The 21,545-nt window shown below is 48.4% G+C and overlaps 1 protein-coding gene across 2 annotated transcripts in view; it reads left to right on the top strand.

Moving 5' to 3' along the window:
• Positions 1–14,085, top strand: part of MYBPC2 (myosin binding protein C2) — a 252,762-nt gene extending 238,677 nt beyond the window's left edge. For both annotated transcript variants that reach the window (XM_078655074.1, XM_078655075.1), the window contains 4 exons: positions 8,158–8,294; positions 10,470–10,656; positions 13,192–13,233; positions 13,691–14,085. In XM_078655074.1, the coding sequence (XP_078511200.1) occupies positions 8,158–8,294; positions 10,470–10,656; positions 13,192–13,202 (335 nt within the window). In that variant the 3' untranslated portion in view covers positions 13,203–13,233; positions 13,691–14,085. The remainder of the gene's footprint in view (positions 1–8,157; positions 8,295–10,469; positions 10,657–13,191; positions 13,234–13,690) is intronic.
• Positions 14,086–21,545: the final 7,460 nt, after the last annotated feature.

Genomic DNA, 21,545 nt, shown 5'->3' with positions numbered 1-21,545 from the left:
ACAAGCTTGATTTTTCCTTATTTTTTAGAGGCTGTTCCTCAATGCAATCTGATGAACCCTCAGACCGGTGATACTCAAAGTAAAGCCCGGGGGGCGCTTGTGGCCCTCTTGACCTTTACATGCGACACCCCCTAGTGAACGGCAGCACGAGCTGCTGTTTTTAGTGGCTCAGCACTAATATTCAGAAAAAATATTAAATAAACGGCAAGCATTTATTAACCTGTAAATAAATCCTTGCCCGTTTATTTAACATGTTTTTAGACGACCATACATGATATCTGACCCACCCAGACCCCTTACCGCCAGCATGCTGGCATCAGTGCAACCCTCGTTCACACCGCAGACCGTACTTTGTGGTCCCTGGACAAATGTTCGTGAGTACCCATGCCTTAAACACATGTTTTCCTTGTTTAGGGACAGAAGAGGTGGCTGCAAGAGCTGCTCCAAACAAGTCCAACTCAAAAAACTTAATACGTCTAATTTTTTTCTCTGCCTTCGTGGAGGTGCTTGGAGGAGCACTTTTCATGGGACCTTTCACTGAAGAGGGGACATCCCCTTGAAAAGTAGGAATATTCTCTTTTGATACAAAGCCAATCTCATTTCTCTGCCCCATGAGTTTTAAATTAAAAATTCCTACAAATGTTACATTTAGATGCCTTATGTTTCCGATAGAGGCAATAAATACATTGTGAATGAGGATCTTCATTGTAAACCTGCCCACAGAGACTTCACTGCAGTCATACCGGGTGCTTCTTGCTGAACCTTAACCCCACGCCTCGCGGCCCCCGCTCCGCGGGCGCCGCTCGAGGCTCTCACCATCTGGGTTGCTGACCGGCCGCCTGAACAGGAGGAATCATCGAGGGAATCAAACGCCACCAGGGACTGCGAGGACCAGCGGGCGCTGCGTTGTAAACTCGCCACAGCTGGTCCTCTTCCCGCCCCTCCCGCTGAACTTTAAGTAAGGCGGGGAGAACTCACTGCGTGTGCCTGCCCACAGAGACTTCACTGCAGTCATACCGGGTGCTTCTTGCTGAACCTTAACCCCATGCCTCGCGGCCCCCGCTCCGCGGGCGCCGCTCGAGGCTCTCACCATCTGGGTTGCTGACCGGCCGCCTGAACAGGAGGAATCATCGAGGGAATCAAACGCCACCAGGGACTGCGAGGACCAGCGGGCGCTGCGTTGTAAACTCGCCACAGCTGGTCCTCTTCCCGCCCCTCCCGCTGAACTTTAAGTAAGGCGGGGAGAACTCACTGCGTGTGCCTGCCCACAGAGACTTCACTGCAGTCATACCGGGTGCTTCTTGCTGAACCTTAACCCCACGCCTCGCGGCCCCCGCTCCGCGGGCGCCGCTCGAGGCTCTCACCATCTGGGTTGCTGACCGGCCGCCTGAACAGGAGGAATCATCGAGGGAATCAAACGCCACCAGGGACTGCGAGGACCAGCGGGCGCTGCGTTGTAAACTCGCCACAGCTGGTCCTCTTCCCGCCCTTCCCTCTTTATAATTTCAACCAACGACGCGCCAGCGGGACGCGCACGGGGCTAAGCGCGGAGCTAAGACCGGGCAAAGAGCGGGCCATTCTAGGCCGTTAGAGGTCGGAAGAGACCGGACCGGGCCATCCCTCTGACGCCCCGCTCCTTCCAAGAATCTTCCCTCTCTTCGAGTCGGTGACCCCTGTGTATTTCAACTCAACATGGCCACCAGGGTATCCAGGAGCAAGCCTGCTCAACAGCGTTCCAGCACTTTGGAAAAATTCTTCCCCAAGGCCAGTGCTGTGGCCAATAAAGGACAAACAGTGCTAGATATCCACCCCGAGGCGGGCACAGAAAACTTGCCACTGGACTCCCCGGACTCTTCAATTGATGCTAGCACCCCACTACTTCTTGATGCCACTCGCCTGTCACTCTTGGACAGCATCGACCAGACTATTGAGTCAGTCCTACAACAACTTAGGACCCCGTCAAACCCCCAGAGGGATAGTGAGTCATTACATCTCTCTGGGGTTGTAGATCCCTCTCCTAATGTGGATTGTACGGGAACTGAGACGCGGGATGTGGGCCAGGCCATAATTCTAACAGAACCCGCAAGCAGTAGAGGGGACCAACCATTGAAAAGAAAAAGGCCAAGGAAGTGGAGAGGGGCAAAGAGGGCCAAAATTGATTCTACCAAGCAAAATCTGGATGCCAGTATAGACATCTCGGCCTCGTTTGAGGTCAGCTCCCCGGGAAACAGGTCGGAACATTCCGGCTCTCCTCCAGTTATAGCCGTACCAGTGTGTTCTGGGCCATTTATATTTGGTGGGGCCCCTGCTAACACCGCAAACTTGCTTATCAGCTCATTTACGGACATTTTTAAGAACTTATTGAACCCCTTGTCTGTAAAACTGGACTCTATAGAGACTAGACTGATGGCTTTAGAAAATAGTTATAAAAGAAACAGTCCTGGTCCGGGGGTGGGTCCAAATGCACAGAGGATCCCCCGGGAGACAACTGGGAATAGACCTCCGACCCCTGTAACGATTACCCAGGCCCCAAATGAGGCACCAGTCCAGCCAGGGAACTTGCACAGCATCAATAGTGTTCCTACCCCCCAAATCCCCCTATTGTCATCCCAAACGTCAAGGCTCCCCGTTCCTGCTCCCAGGAGGTCTAAGCAACCCGCACCCTCCCAACAAACGAGAGAGGAGAGCTCTGCCAACGGCCCTACTCCCCGCCCCACTAGCCCTAATGCTAGGCGCAGGGTGGTCAATCTGCCCCCCGAGGCAGTGGCATACACGGCGGTTATGGTGGGAGTGCCTGAGCTTACTGGTGATGCAAGGGAGCCGCAGGACTCGCTACGCAACAAGGTAATCAGTTGGCTTAATACCAACAGGCCCCTCCCCCCGAACCTTAAAGGAGATGTGTTGATGGTCAGAAGGACTCCATGGATTGGATTTACTCCTAAGAATAGGGCGGGGGACTGTATTATTGTCAGCTTCAAAAGCCCACAGGTTGCCCCATACATCTGTAACTGGCTTGTAAGGCCGGACAAGTCCACCATTGAATTAGTCTCTCTCTCACACTTCTATCCAAATGTTTGTAATCCAGAGGTGGGGAGGGAACAGGGTTGGACTAGAGTGGGCTTTGCAGTGGATGGCTCACGTTACAGGCCCAAGCATAATGTATTTCCTGCTCATGGTAATTTTATCCACCAGAATAGATTTTCCTGCCTTGATCAGGTGGATTGACCACAAAGGGGTGATATTCAACGGTCTCCAGAAAAATCCGCTTACGGGGGCCCAGGTAGGGGGGAAGTGAGAGTTGCTCCCGTAACTGATAATAAGGTGCAGGACCCCGCTATAGAGGGAAGGGCTACCCTTGGAAGTATTTCGGGTCAAGCAGAGTCACCATCCAATACCCGGATTGCCCTTACCTCGCAACCAGCGGAGGTGGCTGTAACGCCTACCAATCAGGCTATTACAACTGGCCCGCGAGATCCTGACCCCCCCTCAGTTACTGTACCATCTCTCTCTTGTGGGCTAGGTCCACCACCGCAAGGTCCAGGGCTGAGAATTCTCTCCTGGAATGTGGCAGGGATCACAAACAAGGCAGGTACACCAGACTGGGATCTCCTGACAAATGGCAGCGACATCCTACTTTTTCAGGAGACATGGGCGAGGGAACCACAAACTAGAAGGGGGTTCGAAATTTTCGAAATCCCAGCAAAGTGGAGCGGGAGGCCCTCGGGAGGCTTGGCGATCTGGGTAGCGAGTCACATTGGGTGTCAGGCGGAAAAGTTGGATACATTTTCGCAGGACATCCAGTGTGTGCTGCTCAGATGGCCTGCTGGAACATCATGGGCCATTGTTAATGTCTACTCGCGACCAGTCGCTGTGCCCAACGAATCCCCCACCCTAGATGAACTGTCTTCCTTCCTAGGTCAATTGTCAGGCGACCACAAGATAGTGATGGGAGGGGACTTTAACTGCCATTTCGAGCCCCTAGAAGGACTAAAAGAGGGTGCTCTCACTGCTGAGGACGACTATTGGGGCGTTCCACCTTCGTCTTCACCCCACCCCAAAGCTTGGTCCCCGTTGGCAGTACAACTTACGTCCCTTACCCTGAACTTCGCATTGAGGGCATGCAATGGGCATACCCCTTCGGATACTCCCCCATTGTGTACTTTCAATAGAAAGAACCACGAGTCAAGGCTGGACTATATATTAGTGGATATTACCATGTGGCCCAAACTTCACGACTTCAGGGTGATCCCAAGGACAGATAGTGACCACAATGCCCTTCAATTAGAGATCCAGCATCCAGTCCCTCTAGCAGGGCTGCCCCCCACTATTGCCTGTGGAGACGACCAGGAGGACATGCTTCTCTCCACAAATAGGCGCCGTGTTAAATGGGGAAAGCTGCTTGACACAGAAGATGCTGTAAATAAGTAATATGGCCTAGCACTCCCTAGGTTCAAGGAAGTGGATGCTCTCATCAATCAACCGAGACCCCTTGACTATAACGAGAGATTAGCTAGCATCCACCAGGAACTAGTGAGGGATCTTGCAGAGGTCTTCCATCCGGTGGTACAATCACGAAGGAAAAAGACTCGTACCCCTACTTGGTACACTGCTTCTTGTAGGAAAATCAAGTCCGAGCTAATTGCTACCATCAAGGAGGGCACTGATAAGGTTAAGGTTGCAGATCTCAGGAGGGAGTATAAAGTAGCATTGGCCAATGCTAGGGCAGAGTGGGATTGGATCCACTGGCATGACCTGTCTGAAGCCCTAAAAGCTAAAGACTCTAGGAAATTTTGGGCCCTGGTAAACAACGGGACGGGGGAACTCAAATCCGCTGTAGAACCTAACATCGCCCCCTCTGTCTGGGAGGCCCATTTTGGGGCACTTTACCAAGATACTATTCTATGGCCTGATGGAGTGGCGGTTGAGCCCCCCTGTACCCCGGATATGGCCCTGGAATTTTCCCTAGGTGAGGTGGTGACCGCATTGGAACGCCTAGCGCTGGGAAAAGCGCCGGGGTTGGATAAGCTACCGGGGGATCTCTTTAGACACCACCCTGACATTTGGGGTCCGTACCTTCTTATCCTTTTCAACGCTATTTTAGGAGGTATGGCGGTCCCCTGCTCTTGGCTGGGGGCAGAGATTGTACCGATATATAAGAAAGGGTCTCCTCTGCTCCCGGCCAACTACAGGCCGATTAGCCTTATCGATGTGCCCCAAAAGCTTTTTGCACGGCTCATCCTGAACCATCTGTTAAACTGGGTGGAGGATAATGACATCATGAGCCCCCTGCAGGCTGGCTTCAGAAAAAACACGTCGACCATGGACCAGATTTTCCGCCTCGTCCTCCTCTACTGGAAGACGGTGAGGTTAGAGGGGGGAAGGCTGTACATGGTCTTCGTGGATCTGAGGTCAGCCTTTGACCTAGTCCAGCGCAGAAAACTCTGGGAGGTTATGGAAAAGTTAGGAGTACCCCCACAGCTACTCAGTATCATAACCAGGCTGCATGAGAACAATTATGCGCAGGTCAGGTGCGGGAGGGATGGCAACCTTTCGCCCAGGTTCCCTGTCCGTCGAGGGGTGAGGCAGGGCTGCGTCCTGGCACCGACCCTGTTCTGTCTCTTCATTAATAACGTCATATCACACCTAGAAAACGTTAAGGACAATGACGCCCCACATTTGGCAGGCAGGAGGGTTCCGGCAATCATGTTTGCCGATGATACCCTCCTGCTTTCCAAATCCCCCATGGGGATCCAGAGGATCCTGGATGGATTTGGTCTCTTCTGTCGACAGCACGGTCTGGAGCTGAACTTAGAGAAGACCAAGTTCATGATCTTCAACCCACCAAGTAAAGCCAGGCCAAATCCTACGCTGGGTACGGTTAGCCTCGAGAGGGTTTCTACCTTCACATATCTGGGGGTAACATTACAGGAAAATCTGTCATGGGACCGTCAGATAGCAAGATCAAGGGTTAAATTGTCCCAGCTCTCGGGTGCAATTCTGAAGGTGGCCAATACTTCCACCTTCAAGCCCATAAGCCCGGCCCTTGAAACCTACAGGACGCAAGCCAAGGCAGCGGCCATGTATGGCAGCGAGCTATGGGGGTATAAAGCAGGTAAAGATTTGGCAGGAGTGGAAAACAGCTTCTTAAGGCGCCTATTAGCCCTCCCACGCGGCACGCCACTCCTGCCACTGAGACTAGACATGGGTCTTCCCCCTATTGTGGAGGAGCTCGTGTCAAAGCCAGTGAAGTTTTGGCACAGGCTTTGGTCCACAAACGAACTGCACCACTATAGGCAGGACCTCATCCATGTCATGAGCCTGAATCTGAATAGCAAAATCCCCTGGCTTGCTTTCGTAAAAAATGAATTGCTTAACATGAACCTAGTGGAGTTATGGGAGGATCCCGTGCGAGGTTGCCAGAGGATGCCAAGTAAAGCCTTGATCAAAATCTATAAAGATAGGAGCCTCTCACTTCTGATGAATGCTCAAAATAGCGGCACCCTCACTGCGCGATTCCTGGAATCCAAAAATTCTTATGTATTTGAATCTTTTATGGATTTTATTTTCCCTATCCTGGCGAGGAAATTGTTTGTACAATGGAGGCTAGGCACACTCCCCACCAAAACATTTACCCATAAATGGACTAAGGGGGGTGACAAAATGTGTCCATGTTGTAACATCTATGAGGAAGATGACCTCCACATCATGTTTGTATGCCCCGCCTATCAAAGACCCAGAAAATATTGGATAGCGCCGCTCTGTAGAAACCTGGGGTTTAGAAAGTATACTCAGGCATTCAGAATAATAAAAACCAGCACTCTGGGTCACATTGTGTTCGCCATATCCAAATTTTTAATGGCAGTATGGCTAATCAGAAAGAAAAAAGCCCTCTGAACCATCGTACTGTTATGATACTTTCTATTCCTCGCTGGTTGAGAAGAGAATTTTACACAATGTATTTTTTAAATAATGTTTTAAATGTATGTATTGTGTTTTGTATTGCATCTTTTATGGTCTATATGGCCGAAATAAAGAATTTTTGGATTGGATTGGATTGGGTAAACCTTTTTTATACCACAGGATGAACAAGTCTTGAAAAGAGATTTCTTGCCTCTGTCAGGCATTGTGACAGTTAAATACAGTTATGTCCAGCAAAACGACCTCCCTGGCCCAGAATTGTATACAATTTCTCTTAAAACAACTGACAGTACTTCTGCGCTGAAAATAAGACTGGTACAAATCCATGCCAGATCCAAAAATGATCAAATATAAGTTTCACTGAAAGGTTAGAGCAGAGCTCTGTCAGGGGACTCCCTAACACATGATGTGCAGTAGTTATTGTGGCCTCGGGGGGGGGGGTTAGGAGAACTTAAGCTTTCACCTTATTGACTGAAGTTTGGATTCTTTCAAATGAGGTGCATGGGCTTCTAAATGTTCAATATTGTTTCAGGGCTATGGCCATCTTACACTGCTATTTTAATGTACCGGGGACTCCCAGCCTGGTGACGTGTAATGATTCAAGCATGAGTATATAGAATATCCAATGTTGGAGAACTGAATAATTGTCCTTCAGCCTAGAATGTTTATTTACTGTGGACAGTGGTTCCTAAATTGCCAGAAGAAGAAACTGGGAGATATAATATCTGAACTTGTATATCAAAATATTAGCACTGCCTTATTTCCACAACAGTGTGCTGCCTTCTGCACATGTAAACAAAAGTATAAGGAAAATTAATGTACAACTTCACCGGTTTAAAAATTATGAATACTTCTGGCTTACAGATATTTACATTGCTAAACCCTGCCTGTAGGACTAGCTACGTAACGCATCTTTCTTTAAAGTTGTGCAAGACAATACGGTAGACTATTCATTCTTCTATCAAAAAGATATGTGGCTATTCCACACCAGCAGAGCATGATTTTCCAAGGATATTTATTGTTTATGAATTTAAGTTGATGTGTGGAATGTTTATTATAGTTGGCATGGTGATGTCACATGCATTCTTACAATGATGTGTAATGTTTCTTAGAGCTGTGACAATATTTGTACATATTAACATGTAGGGTCTATGCCATTATTTGCACATATTGACTTGTAGGGTGTGTAACCATTATTTGTATTTTTGCATCACATACATGTTTGACTCTCTCCTCTAGGTCTTGTCTATAAACCAGCCGATTTCAGGGAGCATGACTTCAGCATGCCGCCAAAGTTCCTGACACCCCTGGTGGACCGTGTTGTTGTTGCTGGATACACCACTGCCCTTAACTGTGCAGTAAGAGGTCATCCAAAGGTATGTTAAGCCAGAACCTCCTGATATTGTAATCCCCTGAGCTGGTGGGGTTACAGATTATTTGAAATTAGATGAGATAGGGTTTTCCACCCCCGCATCACGGGGTAAAGTGGCCTCTTACCTCTGTGAGGTGGTGGAGCAGGGGTAGGAGACCATTTCAAGGCACACCAGATAACACTTCCTCACAGCATCATCCACCGAGATGGAGGGTGGAATTGCTTTGCTTGACTCGTCCTCAACCTTCCACGCCGCACTCACATCAGACCTCGCCTCAACGAACTCCGCTGACTCCCCATACTCAATTGCACTCAGTTCAAGCTTCTCACACATACATACAAAGCACATCAACAGATGCCCTGCTTACCTTAGCTCCCTCATACACTTTCACCAACCATTCGGACACCGCTACTCAGCTGAACACGCAATTGCACGCGCACCCTGCATAGACAAGAGTGTTAAGTTACGCCTACTCACACATAGCCCCCCAAAACATGGAATAGCCTCCTCCTCACTTCTGGAGCTGCGCAGGAAACAAAAGACCTGGCTTTTTTTTTTTTATCACAGGGTGCCTCGCCCAACCACCTGCGAAGCGTTTTGATACAAATCAGCATAACATACCAGGGTTGAAGGCCAATTCATTTCAAAGTACATTAGACAGCACTTTCTCACAGTGTCATCGATTCAGTGAGGGGTTAGTGGTTATTTCATGGTGTGTTAGAGCTTCCTCACAGCCTCATCCCTTGAGGTGGAGGGCTGAAGATCATTTCATTGAACATTAGATAGCGTTTCCCACAGTGCCTCCCCCTCCACTGGGGGGTAGCCGCCATTTCAAGTTAAGTCATACAGCAATTCTCATAGGATAGTAACCTGAGGTAGGCTTGTGTGCATCATTAATAATACCAAAAATAAAATTCGTAGTCCGGAAGGTAATCAGACATGCGGTCTCAGCTTCCAACACCCTCTAAAGAATGGATATCGATATGAATTACAATATTAAACATCAGCAAGAGACAGAATTTCTAACAAAACTGCAGAGAAGTTCAGACTGGTAGAGTGGAAGAGAATGTTCGCTTTTCAACATAGCATAGTTCGGTAAGACTTACCTGCCGGGTTCTATTGTATCATCTTCCTATTATGTTTCATTCTCTTCCTCCTCTCTGTATAATTTTCCTTATATGACCTTGTTGGTATGACACTCGCTTTTTGCCCTAGTTTTGTCATATTTCACCGAGATCGTTTTTATTACTTTCTTTCCTTACGTATCTTGCCCGACATTTTCTCGTCATCTCTGGCTGTTCCAGTTTTCGACCTCTCTATTTGTCTCCTTAGATTGTGTGAAAAAGAAAGGAGGTGGGTGTATAATGACAGATATTACTTGTATCAATTTAAAAGAGATACGTTTATTTGAGTGCGGTCAAGGATATTAACGCACAAGGTTTGGGCATGACCTGATTTCTGCAAAGGAGTATTTATCTACTGAAAGATAGGGGGCGACAGTGTCAATTGGATGTGATGTGGCCCTTCATGCTCCAGAGTTAAACTCGAAAGCCTTGAGGAGTCTTCCATTTCATAGTATGTTTAGGTCTGGAGAAACCGATTTAAGACTCAGATTGGCTCTGTATCCTCAAGAGTCAAACTTAAAGCCATGAACAACTGCTAGTCCTTCAAAAATAGTTGGGATACTATAGCTAGCTTTTGATGTCCAGACTCAGCAGCATGGATGCTCTTTTGGTCTTCGGATTCAACAGCATGTGTATCATCTTGTTCTCCAGGCTAAAAAGCATGGGGCGGTTTTGTTCTCCATTGGCAAAGGCATAGATTGGCTTTTGTTCTCAAGAATTAAACTCACGCAAATCTGTGACTATTCTTTATCTGAAGGAAGACAAATGTCCATGTTGATCTCTAGACTTAAATAGGGTACCATACACGTCCTTTTACGGTCCAAAGTCAAGCAAGTGGATGTTTGGAGAGGAAACTGATCACAGGCTGTCAGAAGGCATTGGACCTGCACGTTAGAGTCTTTATAAGATCCATCTAACAGAGAGGGAACACCCAGCTGGTCAATAATAGGCAGGAAAGGGCTGGCAGAGAGGGGTGGCACATGCTGGTTGTTGTCATAGGGTACATTGTATGTGTTTTACAGTCTATAACCACTTGTTCTTTTTTCTGTTTTAGCCCAGGGTGGTCTGGATGAAGAACAAGATGGAGATCAGGGATGACCCCAAGTTCCTGATGAAACACAATCAAGGTGTGCTAACCTTGAATATCCGCAAGCCCAGCCCATTTGATGGAGGAACCTACACCTGCAAGGCTATCAATGATCTGGGAGAGGCAGAAGTGGACTGCAAATTGGAAGTGAGAGGTAGGGTTCTCTCACTGGTGCTACCCGCTGAACTGGGAGTGTTACTAATGGATTGCAAACATTACTGTCCTACCACAGCGCTAAGAAGGTAGTGCTCCAAAGTGATTGGTATGCACACATCTTTCAGGGATCCTGTTAAGATCAGGCAGGCTTCTGGTAGCAGCAGACACTAGATTTAAGAGGCATGATTTGGGACCATTGATGGTTATACCAGGAGACAGTAGAAGGACTGCACACTGATGGAAGTTTGACTAGTATCTCACAGTGTCTAATTCAGAACCTGGTCCGGGACCAGGGGCCCTGAAGGGTGAGTGTCCAAGCAGAATGCATGTAGTTCCAGTTTCAGGTGGCTATGTTCAGCACCTGGGTGATGCTATCACACTGTGCACATTTTATATATTGAGGGGCTCATTTATGGCATTTTGGCATCGGGCAGCACAGCCTGGCATCTTGCTGTGCTGCCCTACACCAAAGTGAAAGGGCTGGAATGCACAATATTTAAGCAATACAGTGCATTCCTGTCCTTTTGCAGCCTAGCGTCAATGTGGGCACCCGTGCACCATTGGTGCAAAGGTCCCTCTATTGCAGGCAGGATTGTTTTTGTGCAGAAGGGGCACCTTCCTGCACAAAAACAATCCTACAAGGCGTTTTCCTCTTTCTATGTCTGATGCAGATTGCAGCACACATGGAAAGAGGAAAAAACGAGGAGAAATGAACATATTTCTCCTCGTTACACCTCACCTTCTGAGGCGTACGGAGTTGACGCTTCCGCAGGTTTACATCCCTTTGTAAATCTGAGGCGACGTCAAATTCCATGGGTGTTGTGTGGGAAAACTCACTGCTATGCACATGGAATGCCTCCCGGGTGCAGAGTATGGCATCGCAGCAATTTGCGCTGCGTCACCTTACTCATGATTTATGAGGCCAAGGCCACTCAAAGCCATGCAAGGCGGCTTTGTGTGACTTCATAAATCAGCCCTGTGTCACATATGTACCACTTTGCGTGGTGCAAAGGTGATGCAGGGCTCTCATAAATAAGCCCCATAGTCCATGTGAAAGTGATCGGCACAGAGGAAGCTGCAGGTGTGAAACCAACCAGTGGCTCTATAGAAATAGTGTAAGATGTATTCCCACAGCCCTGCCAATATTTACAAGGGTAGCTCTGGAGAAGGACGTTTGGGGGCTTCCGTGAGGGTGTGGTCCAGCCTGCACTTCAAAGTCGTCAGTCATGGATACTGTCAGGCGCGCGTTCTCAGGGGTAACCTGTCAGTTAGGATTGCAGACTTTGTAGCTACTAAGGACTTTCGTTAATGTTGGCTGGATGAGGGCTATCCACCATAAAGTCCCAGATGTGACATTCACTGTTTTGAGAGTGCATTGGTGTCAGTAGCGCTCTAAACAAGGAGGATAGGACACCAGCCACTTTTTGAAGGATGTCCCTCTCTTCCAAACTCTGATTTGGGCCCTTAATCTTTGTGCAGTCTGGCAAGAAAGGGAACAAGGCGACATATTTACATGAAATTGCCGCACGGTGATTCAAGCAATTTTGCTGTGCCGAGCTGCGTCATTTTCAGAACACAGGGATGCGCCATATTAACAAGAATACTGTTAATCCCTGTGCTCACCCCTGTGCCAGCGCCAAAAAAGCTTGCTTGTGCCAATGCAGGCACCCTTGCACCGTGGTGCAAAGGTGCCTGCGTTGCAGGGATGATTGTGTTTATGCAGGAAAGGTGACCTTCCTGCACAAACACAATCATTAGTGGTGTTTTGCTCCTTCTATTTGTGCTGAAAAATGTAGCGCACATAGAAAGAGAAAAAAACTAAGAGAAATAAAAGTATTTCTCCTCGTTGCACTGCATTAACGCCTCCTTTTGAAAGGCGTTAGTTTTCGTGCTGCCTCAGATTTACAGATCTTTGTATATATGGAGCAGTGTTAAAAAGCTATGGGTGTTGCTGGGAATGCCCACAGCAACACCCATTGCATGCCCCTTTGCAACAGAAAACTGCGTTGCAGAGGGTCATATTTAGAAGGCGGTGTTAAACCACGCATAGTGGCTTTGCACAGCTTCATAAATATGGGCTAAAATAAGCGCCACCAGGCAACGCTCCAGGGCTTGTAAATATGCCTCAAGGAGTCTCAATAATGTGAAAGAGTTTTGCAGTCTGGGATATAGATCCAGGTCATGTCAATTCTTTGATAGCACACCACCAGGTGACGATGGCTTTCAGTCACTGGAATCATAAGTCAAACTTAAACAGATCACTCTCAAAAGAAAGGCTGTAAGACCCAGCTATACCATCCCATTTCTATGCCCCTGTTCCTTTCGCAGGTACTACATTTACAGGAATAACAGTTTAATATTCGATGTGCCAATGGTAAATGTGCCCAAGTACTGAAACTTCCATGAAATCTCATGACAATCCAGTCCATCCCAGAAAAGCTATCGGCAACTCTTGTGCAATGTAGACGTCAACAGTGAAGCTGCATAGAGGGCGATTCCTAAATATTGTATTTTTTTCTTTTTCTGTCCACAGTTCCCCAGTAAGGCTCACCTGCCACGGAGATGAAAGGGAGAGGTAAATACTGCACCATCACCAGCCTAGGAGTCTCCTCGTTTCCCGCCGTGCTGCTTTCATTTTATGAGATCACTGTCAGGCGCGCAACTCCCATTGGGCTCAAAGGGCTTTAGCCCTCCCCCCGTTGTGTGTGGCAGCCCGGCTGAGACTGCTTCCCGGGCACGCACACAACCGCAAGCGAGTACTTCACGGGTCTTTAAAAGACTATTTACTTGCTACCGAGGCTTTGTTGTGTTTTCACCCCTTCTTAGAGCCCCTGCATCTCCACTCTGCATATTGCTGGAAAAATCAGCCCCCCTCACCCTCCGAAATATTTAGTAGCCACCCCCCCCCCTTTCACCCCCACCCCCCGAAATTTGGCTCTAGATGCGCCTCTGATCATTGTCCATGTGACATGTACATCCTGGTGACAAAGCGTGCTCTTATAAGGTCGTCTCTTCTCTTTCCCGCGTTGCAGGCCTTCATCTGAGCCACCCGGGCCCTCTCCTCCTATGCAGAGAGCAGCAGAGCAGCTGACAGGAGGATGGAAGTTCTGAAGAATGCGCTTCACGCTCACAACGTCTTGTCATCATTGTTTTCTACTTATCCACCGCACCCCATTTACATTTTAGATGCATTTCCCTGTGTCTTCGGAGGATGCCGACACAATGTTTGCGTTATCACAAGGAAGTGAGGCTTATAGAAGGCTATAAACATTTTGAAGAGTGCTTGATTGGCTCCGTCCCTGCCTCCCTTCCTTTGGACCTGTCTGACGTCAGCGTACATACCCCGACCCTTCCATCTGCGCATTTCTCTATTTCTTTCGACATGCCCATTTGCCTTACTTTGAGCAATAAACGGAATAATACTGTGCTTTTTGAGTTTCGTGTGAGTTTTCGTTTTTCAAGGGTTTCCACATCAGTGAGAAGTAGCAGCTTCCAGAGATGTCGGGTACGTAGAGTTGTGGTCCTGGGTGACGTCCGCTTTGCCATGCTTAGAGGCTGCCGCGTCGCTCGACGCCGAACACAGCAAAGCCACGAGGCACGCCACGTATACGTGCCCAGCGTAGACGCAGCCTGGGAGCGGGCATACCTGTCCTCTCGGCACTCTGCATGGGCACTGCCTCTCCTACGCGCGCAGCACCATCTCCTGTCCAAGGGGGTGCCCCGTACCTGCTCCCCTGACCTCTAAGCGCAGGTAAAGCAGCTGGTCGATAGGAGCGCAGAGGCATAGAGTGGGCTACTGGCAGCATATACAATCTGTGGAGGTCCTCAGAGAGACAAAAGATGGCACAGGCAGGGTGCGCCTTGGCAACCACAACTTGGTCATGAAAGAAGACTTTACTTTTGAATTCAACTCTTTGTAATTAAATGATAGCATTTGTGCTAGAATCATTAACCCATAACACGAATGACTTATGCTATAGTGAAAGATCAGATCAAGCTCAAATGTATTGCATGATTGGAAAACTGGAACCTCAACGGAAGAGTTATAGTGGTACAGCGAAAATACACGACAAAACAAAACAAGTAAATAAAATAAACAAGCATTGGCATAGCTAATAGGTCTCGCCTTTGGGACCTTATAAGTGATTAGCCAGAGATATTGACTTTGCCTATGTCTTTAAGCTGTGCTGTACAGAAGTCTGCCGTATGCTGAAAAGTTATACTAAAGAAGTGTCAGAAGCATTTTTGTTACCTTATATATGACCAAGTAAGCATTATGTACAACTGAATGACCTCATTACTGGAAAATGTTCACAGGCCCAGCTAATACTTTGAAGCTTGTCTATGCATTTGCTGCATTCCCACCATGTCTCAATCCATCACATTAACGGAGCAACACATCTCAAGGGCTGAAGACGTTCAGCTCACAGGGAGCCATAAAAAAGAAGAAATACTGTTGTGCTTGACGTTAAATTCCTTTTAGATATGCTTCCTTACATAAGAAAAGATGAATGTAAAAAATATTTAGAATTTGTCAAAGGTTGTTCAGTAATTGTAACGTAAAACACTTTCTTGTAATTGCTCAATCAATCAATAAGGCGTTTGTTAAGCGAGACTACTCACCTGTAAGGGTCTCAAAGCCCTGGGGGGTGGGGGGAGGGGGGTTTGCAGGCTCCAGTCCATCAAGTGGGGGGGTCTGTCGAACAGCCAGGTTTTGAGGTTTCTTGCGAAAATGGGGAGCGATGTTGTCTGTCGGAGGTGGAGCGGCAGGGTGTTCCAGGCTCAGGTCGCAAGGAAAGGAAAAGGAGCGGCCTCCCGATCTGGTCTTTCTGGTGCGGGGACCACAGCGTAGGAGAGCTGGGCAGATTGTAGGGTCCTCTGGGGTGCTTGGAATTTGAATCGGCTGTTCAGGTATGCTGGTCCGGTGTCGTGGAGGTCCTTGTGGGCCTGGGTAAGCATCTTGAAGGTGACTCTAGCTTCGATGGGGAGCCAGTGGAGTTTGTGCAGGTGCTAGGAGATGTGGCAGTGTCTTGGCAGGTCTAGGACCAGTCTTGCTGTACCAGAAGCTATCTTAACTAATACCTATTTTTTTTGTTTGTTTAATGGGGTCTAACATCATAATATCACTGTTTTTGCAGTCCCTAAGTGTTGACAGTAAGTAACAGCTGTTACTCTCCCTCCTAATGAAACTTACTTAACTGAGCTGGGAAAGATGGAAGTCTGAGTTGTCCTCGTCGGATTTTGAACACGTGACACAGATCACAGCAGGTGTCCGTGATGAGCAGCAACTCATTGACGCACTTGCAGGCAGCAGTCCGGCTATACTTCCTTACAATGAGTTTAACAAATATATCTAAATATATTGCTAATGATGTACAGTGCTGTATTAATCCAAATTAATATCTTTCCATAGTTTGTGATAAGCTACAAATAAAGAACAACCACAAAATAAGTAAACGCCGCTTCCAATATACTCCAGCTTTGGGACAAAGCATCCATTCAATGTGTTCCCTCCTCTTCCTTTTCAAATGAAACATTGGATTAATTTTAGGCTATGCCCCTCTCAGCAAACTGCATGTCTTCCCAAGCCCTGCATTCAGAGGTTCGCTGCACTGAAAGGAATAACTGGTAAATGATGTCCAATTCAACTGGTAGCAGCCGTAAATCTTCAGCGCTATAAACACGTGCAAAGCCCAAGAAGAATGGCTGCACGCTCCATGCACCACTGTATTAGGTGCTTCATGTAGCACAATCACCTAGGCTCTAAGGCTGCTTTACTCTGCTGGCATGTGGTGATCAACTGGTGAATTTCTTAGTCGCTGCAAGCTTCTTCAAGGGACTGTGGAGCCAGTGTGTCAATGTTGTAGTCATTTCTGTCACACATTGCATGAATGCAGCAGTCAGATGGCAACAAATGCGATAAGGCCTGGCATCGCGGAGACCTCTTCACATGGCGCTGCCGACCCCCACCCGAGGGTCCGTTGGAAGCCGCCGTGTGTGCGGCTCCCCAAGGCGGGAAGAGACTTTGCCACTCTCAGCCAGTCCTTGAGCTCTAAGAATGCTGAGGCCAGCAGCTTTACTTTTCCCATTATAACAGGGACCTACAAATTGACAAGCAGGCATATACAAATTGTAGAATAGATCTAATGCGTAAATTACACGGCCGCTTTTAAAAGGGACATAGTAAATTAATCCTCCATTCTTCTGAGGTCGGTACATTAGGTAAGGTTAAACCTGGGTTATAATTACGCATTTTACCGTGATTAGAAACACAATTGTTGTGTGGAGCGCTGTATAAATGTTATTAGGCAATGATGACTGCTAAGCCTGAGGAAGCGAAAACGGTGTTCGCAAAAGCAAGACTCCCAAAAAATTTAGGGACATGTTTCAAAAAATAAAAAATAAATAAACAAACGGCGGCAACGTTTTTTAAAGGCAAGTCTTTTCTCGGATTACAAGAAACTTGTGTTTTACTTCTAGTGATAGTGCCTTATCTGTTATTATAACAAGTCTGCAGACTAGGGACATGTGTTCACTAGCAGAAATGGGCCTGTAAAGACATCCCAAGGGAGGAGGGCAGAAAACAAGCAACATGAGGCGCGGCTGGAAGTCCGTGTGCAGCGTTTACCTTGCGGGAGCGAGCAGCGGCCGGCGCGATAATTACAAACAGAGGGCACCGCTGCTCGCTCCCACAAGGTAAACGCTGTACATGCACGAGTACTGATTGATACAGTGCAGTACATGCACGAGTTTCCAAGAAAGTACGGAGTGATTCCAAGAGGTCACTCCAAAGCAGTGCTTGCGCGCTGCTTAGGCGAGACCTAAAAATGGCTACTTGCCAATAATGTTATACGTGGCAAAGGCCCCATCGCTGGATTTGCATGTCATCCACTGCATTTTTGTCCAAAAGTGGTTGCACGGCAAAAATATAAATAAACCAAAAAAAATTAAATTACTTGGGCTAAAGTGTTGATTTTGTTGTCAGAAACAACCATCTCTATAAAACTCAATCTAAGTGGGATGAAAGACACGTGGGTTTATTTGGGGTTTGGAGGAGCGGCAGAACGCGGTTTTGTAGCCAGTCCCACAAATTCTTCACTCTATTTAGAGTCATGGCAGCTGATCAATGTTACCCCCAGCTCCCCCACACCTCAAAGAAAAACCTATCTGTGCCTCGGTTTTTTGTTTTCAAGAAACATGCTCCTGCTTTGCGAATTTATTTCTTGGGTGGAAAAAAAGGTTTAGCGAGCGGGCAGATTAAACACGGCTTTGGCTCTGCAGGCTTCACGGCGAAAAAGGGAGCCACCATGGCGATGCAGGGAGGCGAGGATCTCTGAATACAGCGGAGGGCTCTCATGACCTTGCATCCCTGGTGAGACACCAGCCAAGGACTAAATGGGGCCCTGCGACCCTGACTAGCACAGAATTGAATGAATCCATGTTTTTATAGGGCTAACCTTGATATGTACAAGGAGATATTTTTATCCCTGAAAATAAGTACCAATGCCCTTGTAACTTTACCGAAAAGAGGACAAAGGGTTAAGGATACGACTGGCAAAGTTCTCTTCTGGGAAATACCAACAAGGCCCTTATTGCTAAAATGTACAACCTAATGCCTGGCAGCTCTATCCGATTGTTAATAAATAACCTTAGAAGACCTTCCTTTCATTGGGAGATTAATCTTTCTACCAGAAACATCTCAGTTGAAAACAAGCACTGACAAAGCAATAGGTCTCACCTAAGCAATAGCTATTGGCTTTGACAATATGTTTTAGACATGTACATGTTGTACACCAGCGTGGCTGCTGTTCAGCATGGCTAAAAGTTAGTAGGGTAAAGGAGAGCGGCGTGAAGTATTGTAAAGTGGAATAGAATGTTGTAGAGTGGAGTGGAGTGGCGTGGAGAGGAGAGGTGTGAAGTGGAGTGTCATGGAGTAGCGTACAGTGTTGTGGAGTGTTGTGCTAGGAGTAGAGTGTCAGAGTGGGAGGGCATAGAGTTGAGTGGAGTGGAGTGGTGTAGAGCAGAGTGGAGTGGTGTGAAGAGTGTTGTATTGAGTGGAGTAGGATGTTACATAGTAGAGTGGTGTAGAGCTGAGTAGATTGTCATAGTAGAGTGGCATAGAGCGGAGTACTGTGTCTTAGAATAGGGTGGAGTCAAGTGGCACGGAGTGGCATAGAGGCAGTTGCATAGAGCAATCTAGAGTGGAGTAGTGTTGTATAATTGCATAGAGTGGAGTAGAGTGCTGTAGAGTGGTGTAAAGTGTCAGTGGAGCAGAGTTTAATGGAATAGAGTATCGTAGAGTGGAGTGGAGTAGAGTGGCATAGAGTGAAGTGGCGAAAGAGCAGTGGTGCATAGTAGATAGGCGTAGAGTGCCGTGCTGTAGAGTGCTTTGGTTTTTAGTAAAGTGGTGAGGAGTGCAGTGATGCAGAGAAGTGTAGAGTTCAGTGGTGTAGAGTGGGGCAGAGTAGATTGCAGTGGGGTAGAGAGCAATGGTGTGGAGTGGCAAAGAGTAAAGTGGCTCAGTGAAGTAGCATAGAGTGGAGTAGTGCAGAGTAGAGATGAGTACTGCAGAGTAGAGTGCAGAAGTATAGAGTAGAATGGCATAGAGAGCAGCGGTGTAGAGTGCAGTGGTATAGAGTGCAGTTGAGTGTTTCTGAGCAGTGGCATAGAGTGCAGTCATGCAGAGTAGAATGTCAGAGTGCAGGGTTGTAGAGTGGCGCAAGGTAGAGTAGCGCAGAGAGCATTGACATAGAGTACAGTGATGCAGAATAGAATAGATTGCAGTGATGTGGAGTGCAATGGTATACAGTATAGTGGCATAACGTGCAGTGGTGCAAAGTAGCTGACATAGGTGCAGTAGTATAGGGCGCATTAGTTTTGATTAAATTGATGTAGCGTTGATTGGTGTAGGTTGCAGTGGTATAGAGTGCAGTGGCATAGCGTAGACTGCAGAGGTGTAGAGTGACACAGCGCAGAGTGCCCTGGCATAGAGTAGATTGTTTCAGAGTATAGTGGTGCAGGGTAGAGAGCAGTGGCATATAGTAGAGTGGTGTAAAGAAGAGTGGTGCAGCGTTGATTGCAGTTGTGTAGAGTGGAATGACGCAGAGTGGCCTAGAGTGCAGTGGCATAGAGTGCAGCGGCATAAAGGGAAGTGGCATACAGTATATTTAGGCTGTCCGGAATTCGGTTTAAACCGACTGTCCCCGATAGTACACTACCGGATGAAAATCAGCTGACCTGGTCTAAACCGAGTGTCACTGATTTTTATAGTTGTTGCTCCGCTTGGCCACTTGATGGAGCTAAAGGATTACAAACATTGGCCTGCCTGTGGTCGCCTGGCGCGGAGGTGTCAGGGGAAACGCTGCTTCACTGGTTCTGCACATGGGGAGCCGAGGTGTGAATGGCCCAAGGGCCAGAGCAACACCAGGCCCCCTGCTTGGTTCATGAGGGGGGAGAGGAGCTGTAGTGGTCTGCCGTCTAACTGCGGCCACACCGAGTACTTCACAGGTCTTTAAAAATATAATTTACTTAACAATGGGTTAATAAAGGAGCGGGCGGGGGTGGTGGGGTGGACTGGCACTGGAAATAAAGATGCGGCACCCACGTTTCTTGCTTGTTTTTTTAACGTGGTGTGTGTGTGCTATTATCTACACATTTCGAGCTTCCAGCCTCTTTCATCATACGTGGGATCTGACATGGGGTGGCAGACCCCCGAAGTGTTTAGGGGTGGGCGCACACACGCCCCAGCTATCCCCTGCCACGACACCCAGGGGATTTAAGGCTGGAGTAGTGGCTTCAGTAGGGGCAGGGGAGAGAGTGGGCGTTGGACGGCGGAATCAGATGGAAGTGCCCCCCACCACACCCCAGCCTGCTCCGACGCCCCCTCTCCCAGACCCCTGAGCCTGCGGGAGGGAGAGGAGGAGGAAAGCAGAGTCCTGGAAGCACCTGGCGGCTCCGCCCTCCCACTATCCCTGCCACCTCGAGATCAACGTCTTCTCCTCAAGGACCCACACCGCGTCCTGCGCCCCTCCGTGCTGGCTCCCATGGCGTAGCCACTAGTGCCGTGCTGGGCATCGCAGGGGCACCATGAGGGACGGACACCGGCTGCTCATGCCAGCCTGTGGGGCTCACCGTTTTGCATTACTCCGCTGGGGGAGTGTATCTTTAAGTGCTGCTGACCTTGGAAGCAGTGAGACCTGTTATTTTCAGACAAGGGGCATCTGAAGTTTGAACAGGAAGGGAAGCGGGAAGGGGCGTGAGGCCTCTCTTCTGGGATCAGAGCTCTGAATGAGAAGTGATGCACAGCATCTTAGCCATATGTTAGAGCTGGAATGGAAGAGGGTGCACGGCCTCTCATCTGTGAGGTGGCGCAGGGCCTCTCAGCTGGGAATTAGAGCTGGAATGGGAGGGGGCACAAGGTCTCTCAGCTGTGAGGTGGCGCAGGGCCTCTCAGCTGGGAGTTAGAGCTGGAATAGGAGGGGGCACAAGGTCTCTCAGCTGTGAGGTGGCGCAGGGCCTCTCAGCTGGGAGTTAAAGAAGGAATGGGAGGTTTGCCTGGCCTCTCAGCTGGGTGTTGGAGCTGGATTGGAAGGCGGAACCGGTACTGTCAGCTGGGCATTTATCGCCAGTGGTGATGACGTCTCAGCGCCCAGTGCTCTCTTCGCCTGCCCTCTGCAGCAGACGGGCTCTCAGGGCAGAGCTCACTTCCTTGGGGTGACAGCCCCAGCTGCTCACAGCTTTCTCCCCGGCCTCAGAGGGTGCTGCTGCCAGCTCTGGTGGCACTCAGGGCTTGTCGCGGCTCCCAGGCAATGCTACTGCTGCCAAGCAGAGAGTCAAGCCCCAGGCAGCATATTGTTGTGGCAAGTTATGAAATAAACTCCCTGCTCC

The sequence above is a fragment of the Lissotriton helveticus genome, chromosome 7, assembly GCF_964261635.1.
Source record: "Lissotriton helveticus chromosome 7, aLisHel1.1, whole genome shotgun sequence".
NCBI classification, from domain to species: domain Eukaryota; kingdom Metazoa; phylum Chordata; class Amphibia; order Caudata; family Salamandridae; genus Lissotriton; species Lissotriton helveticus.
This window is presented reverse-complemented; position numbering and strand designations above follow the sequence as displayed.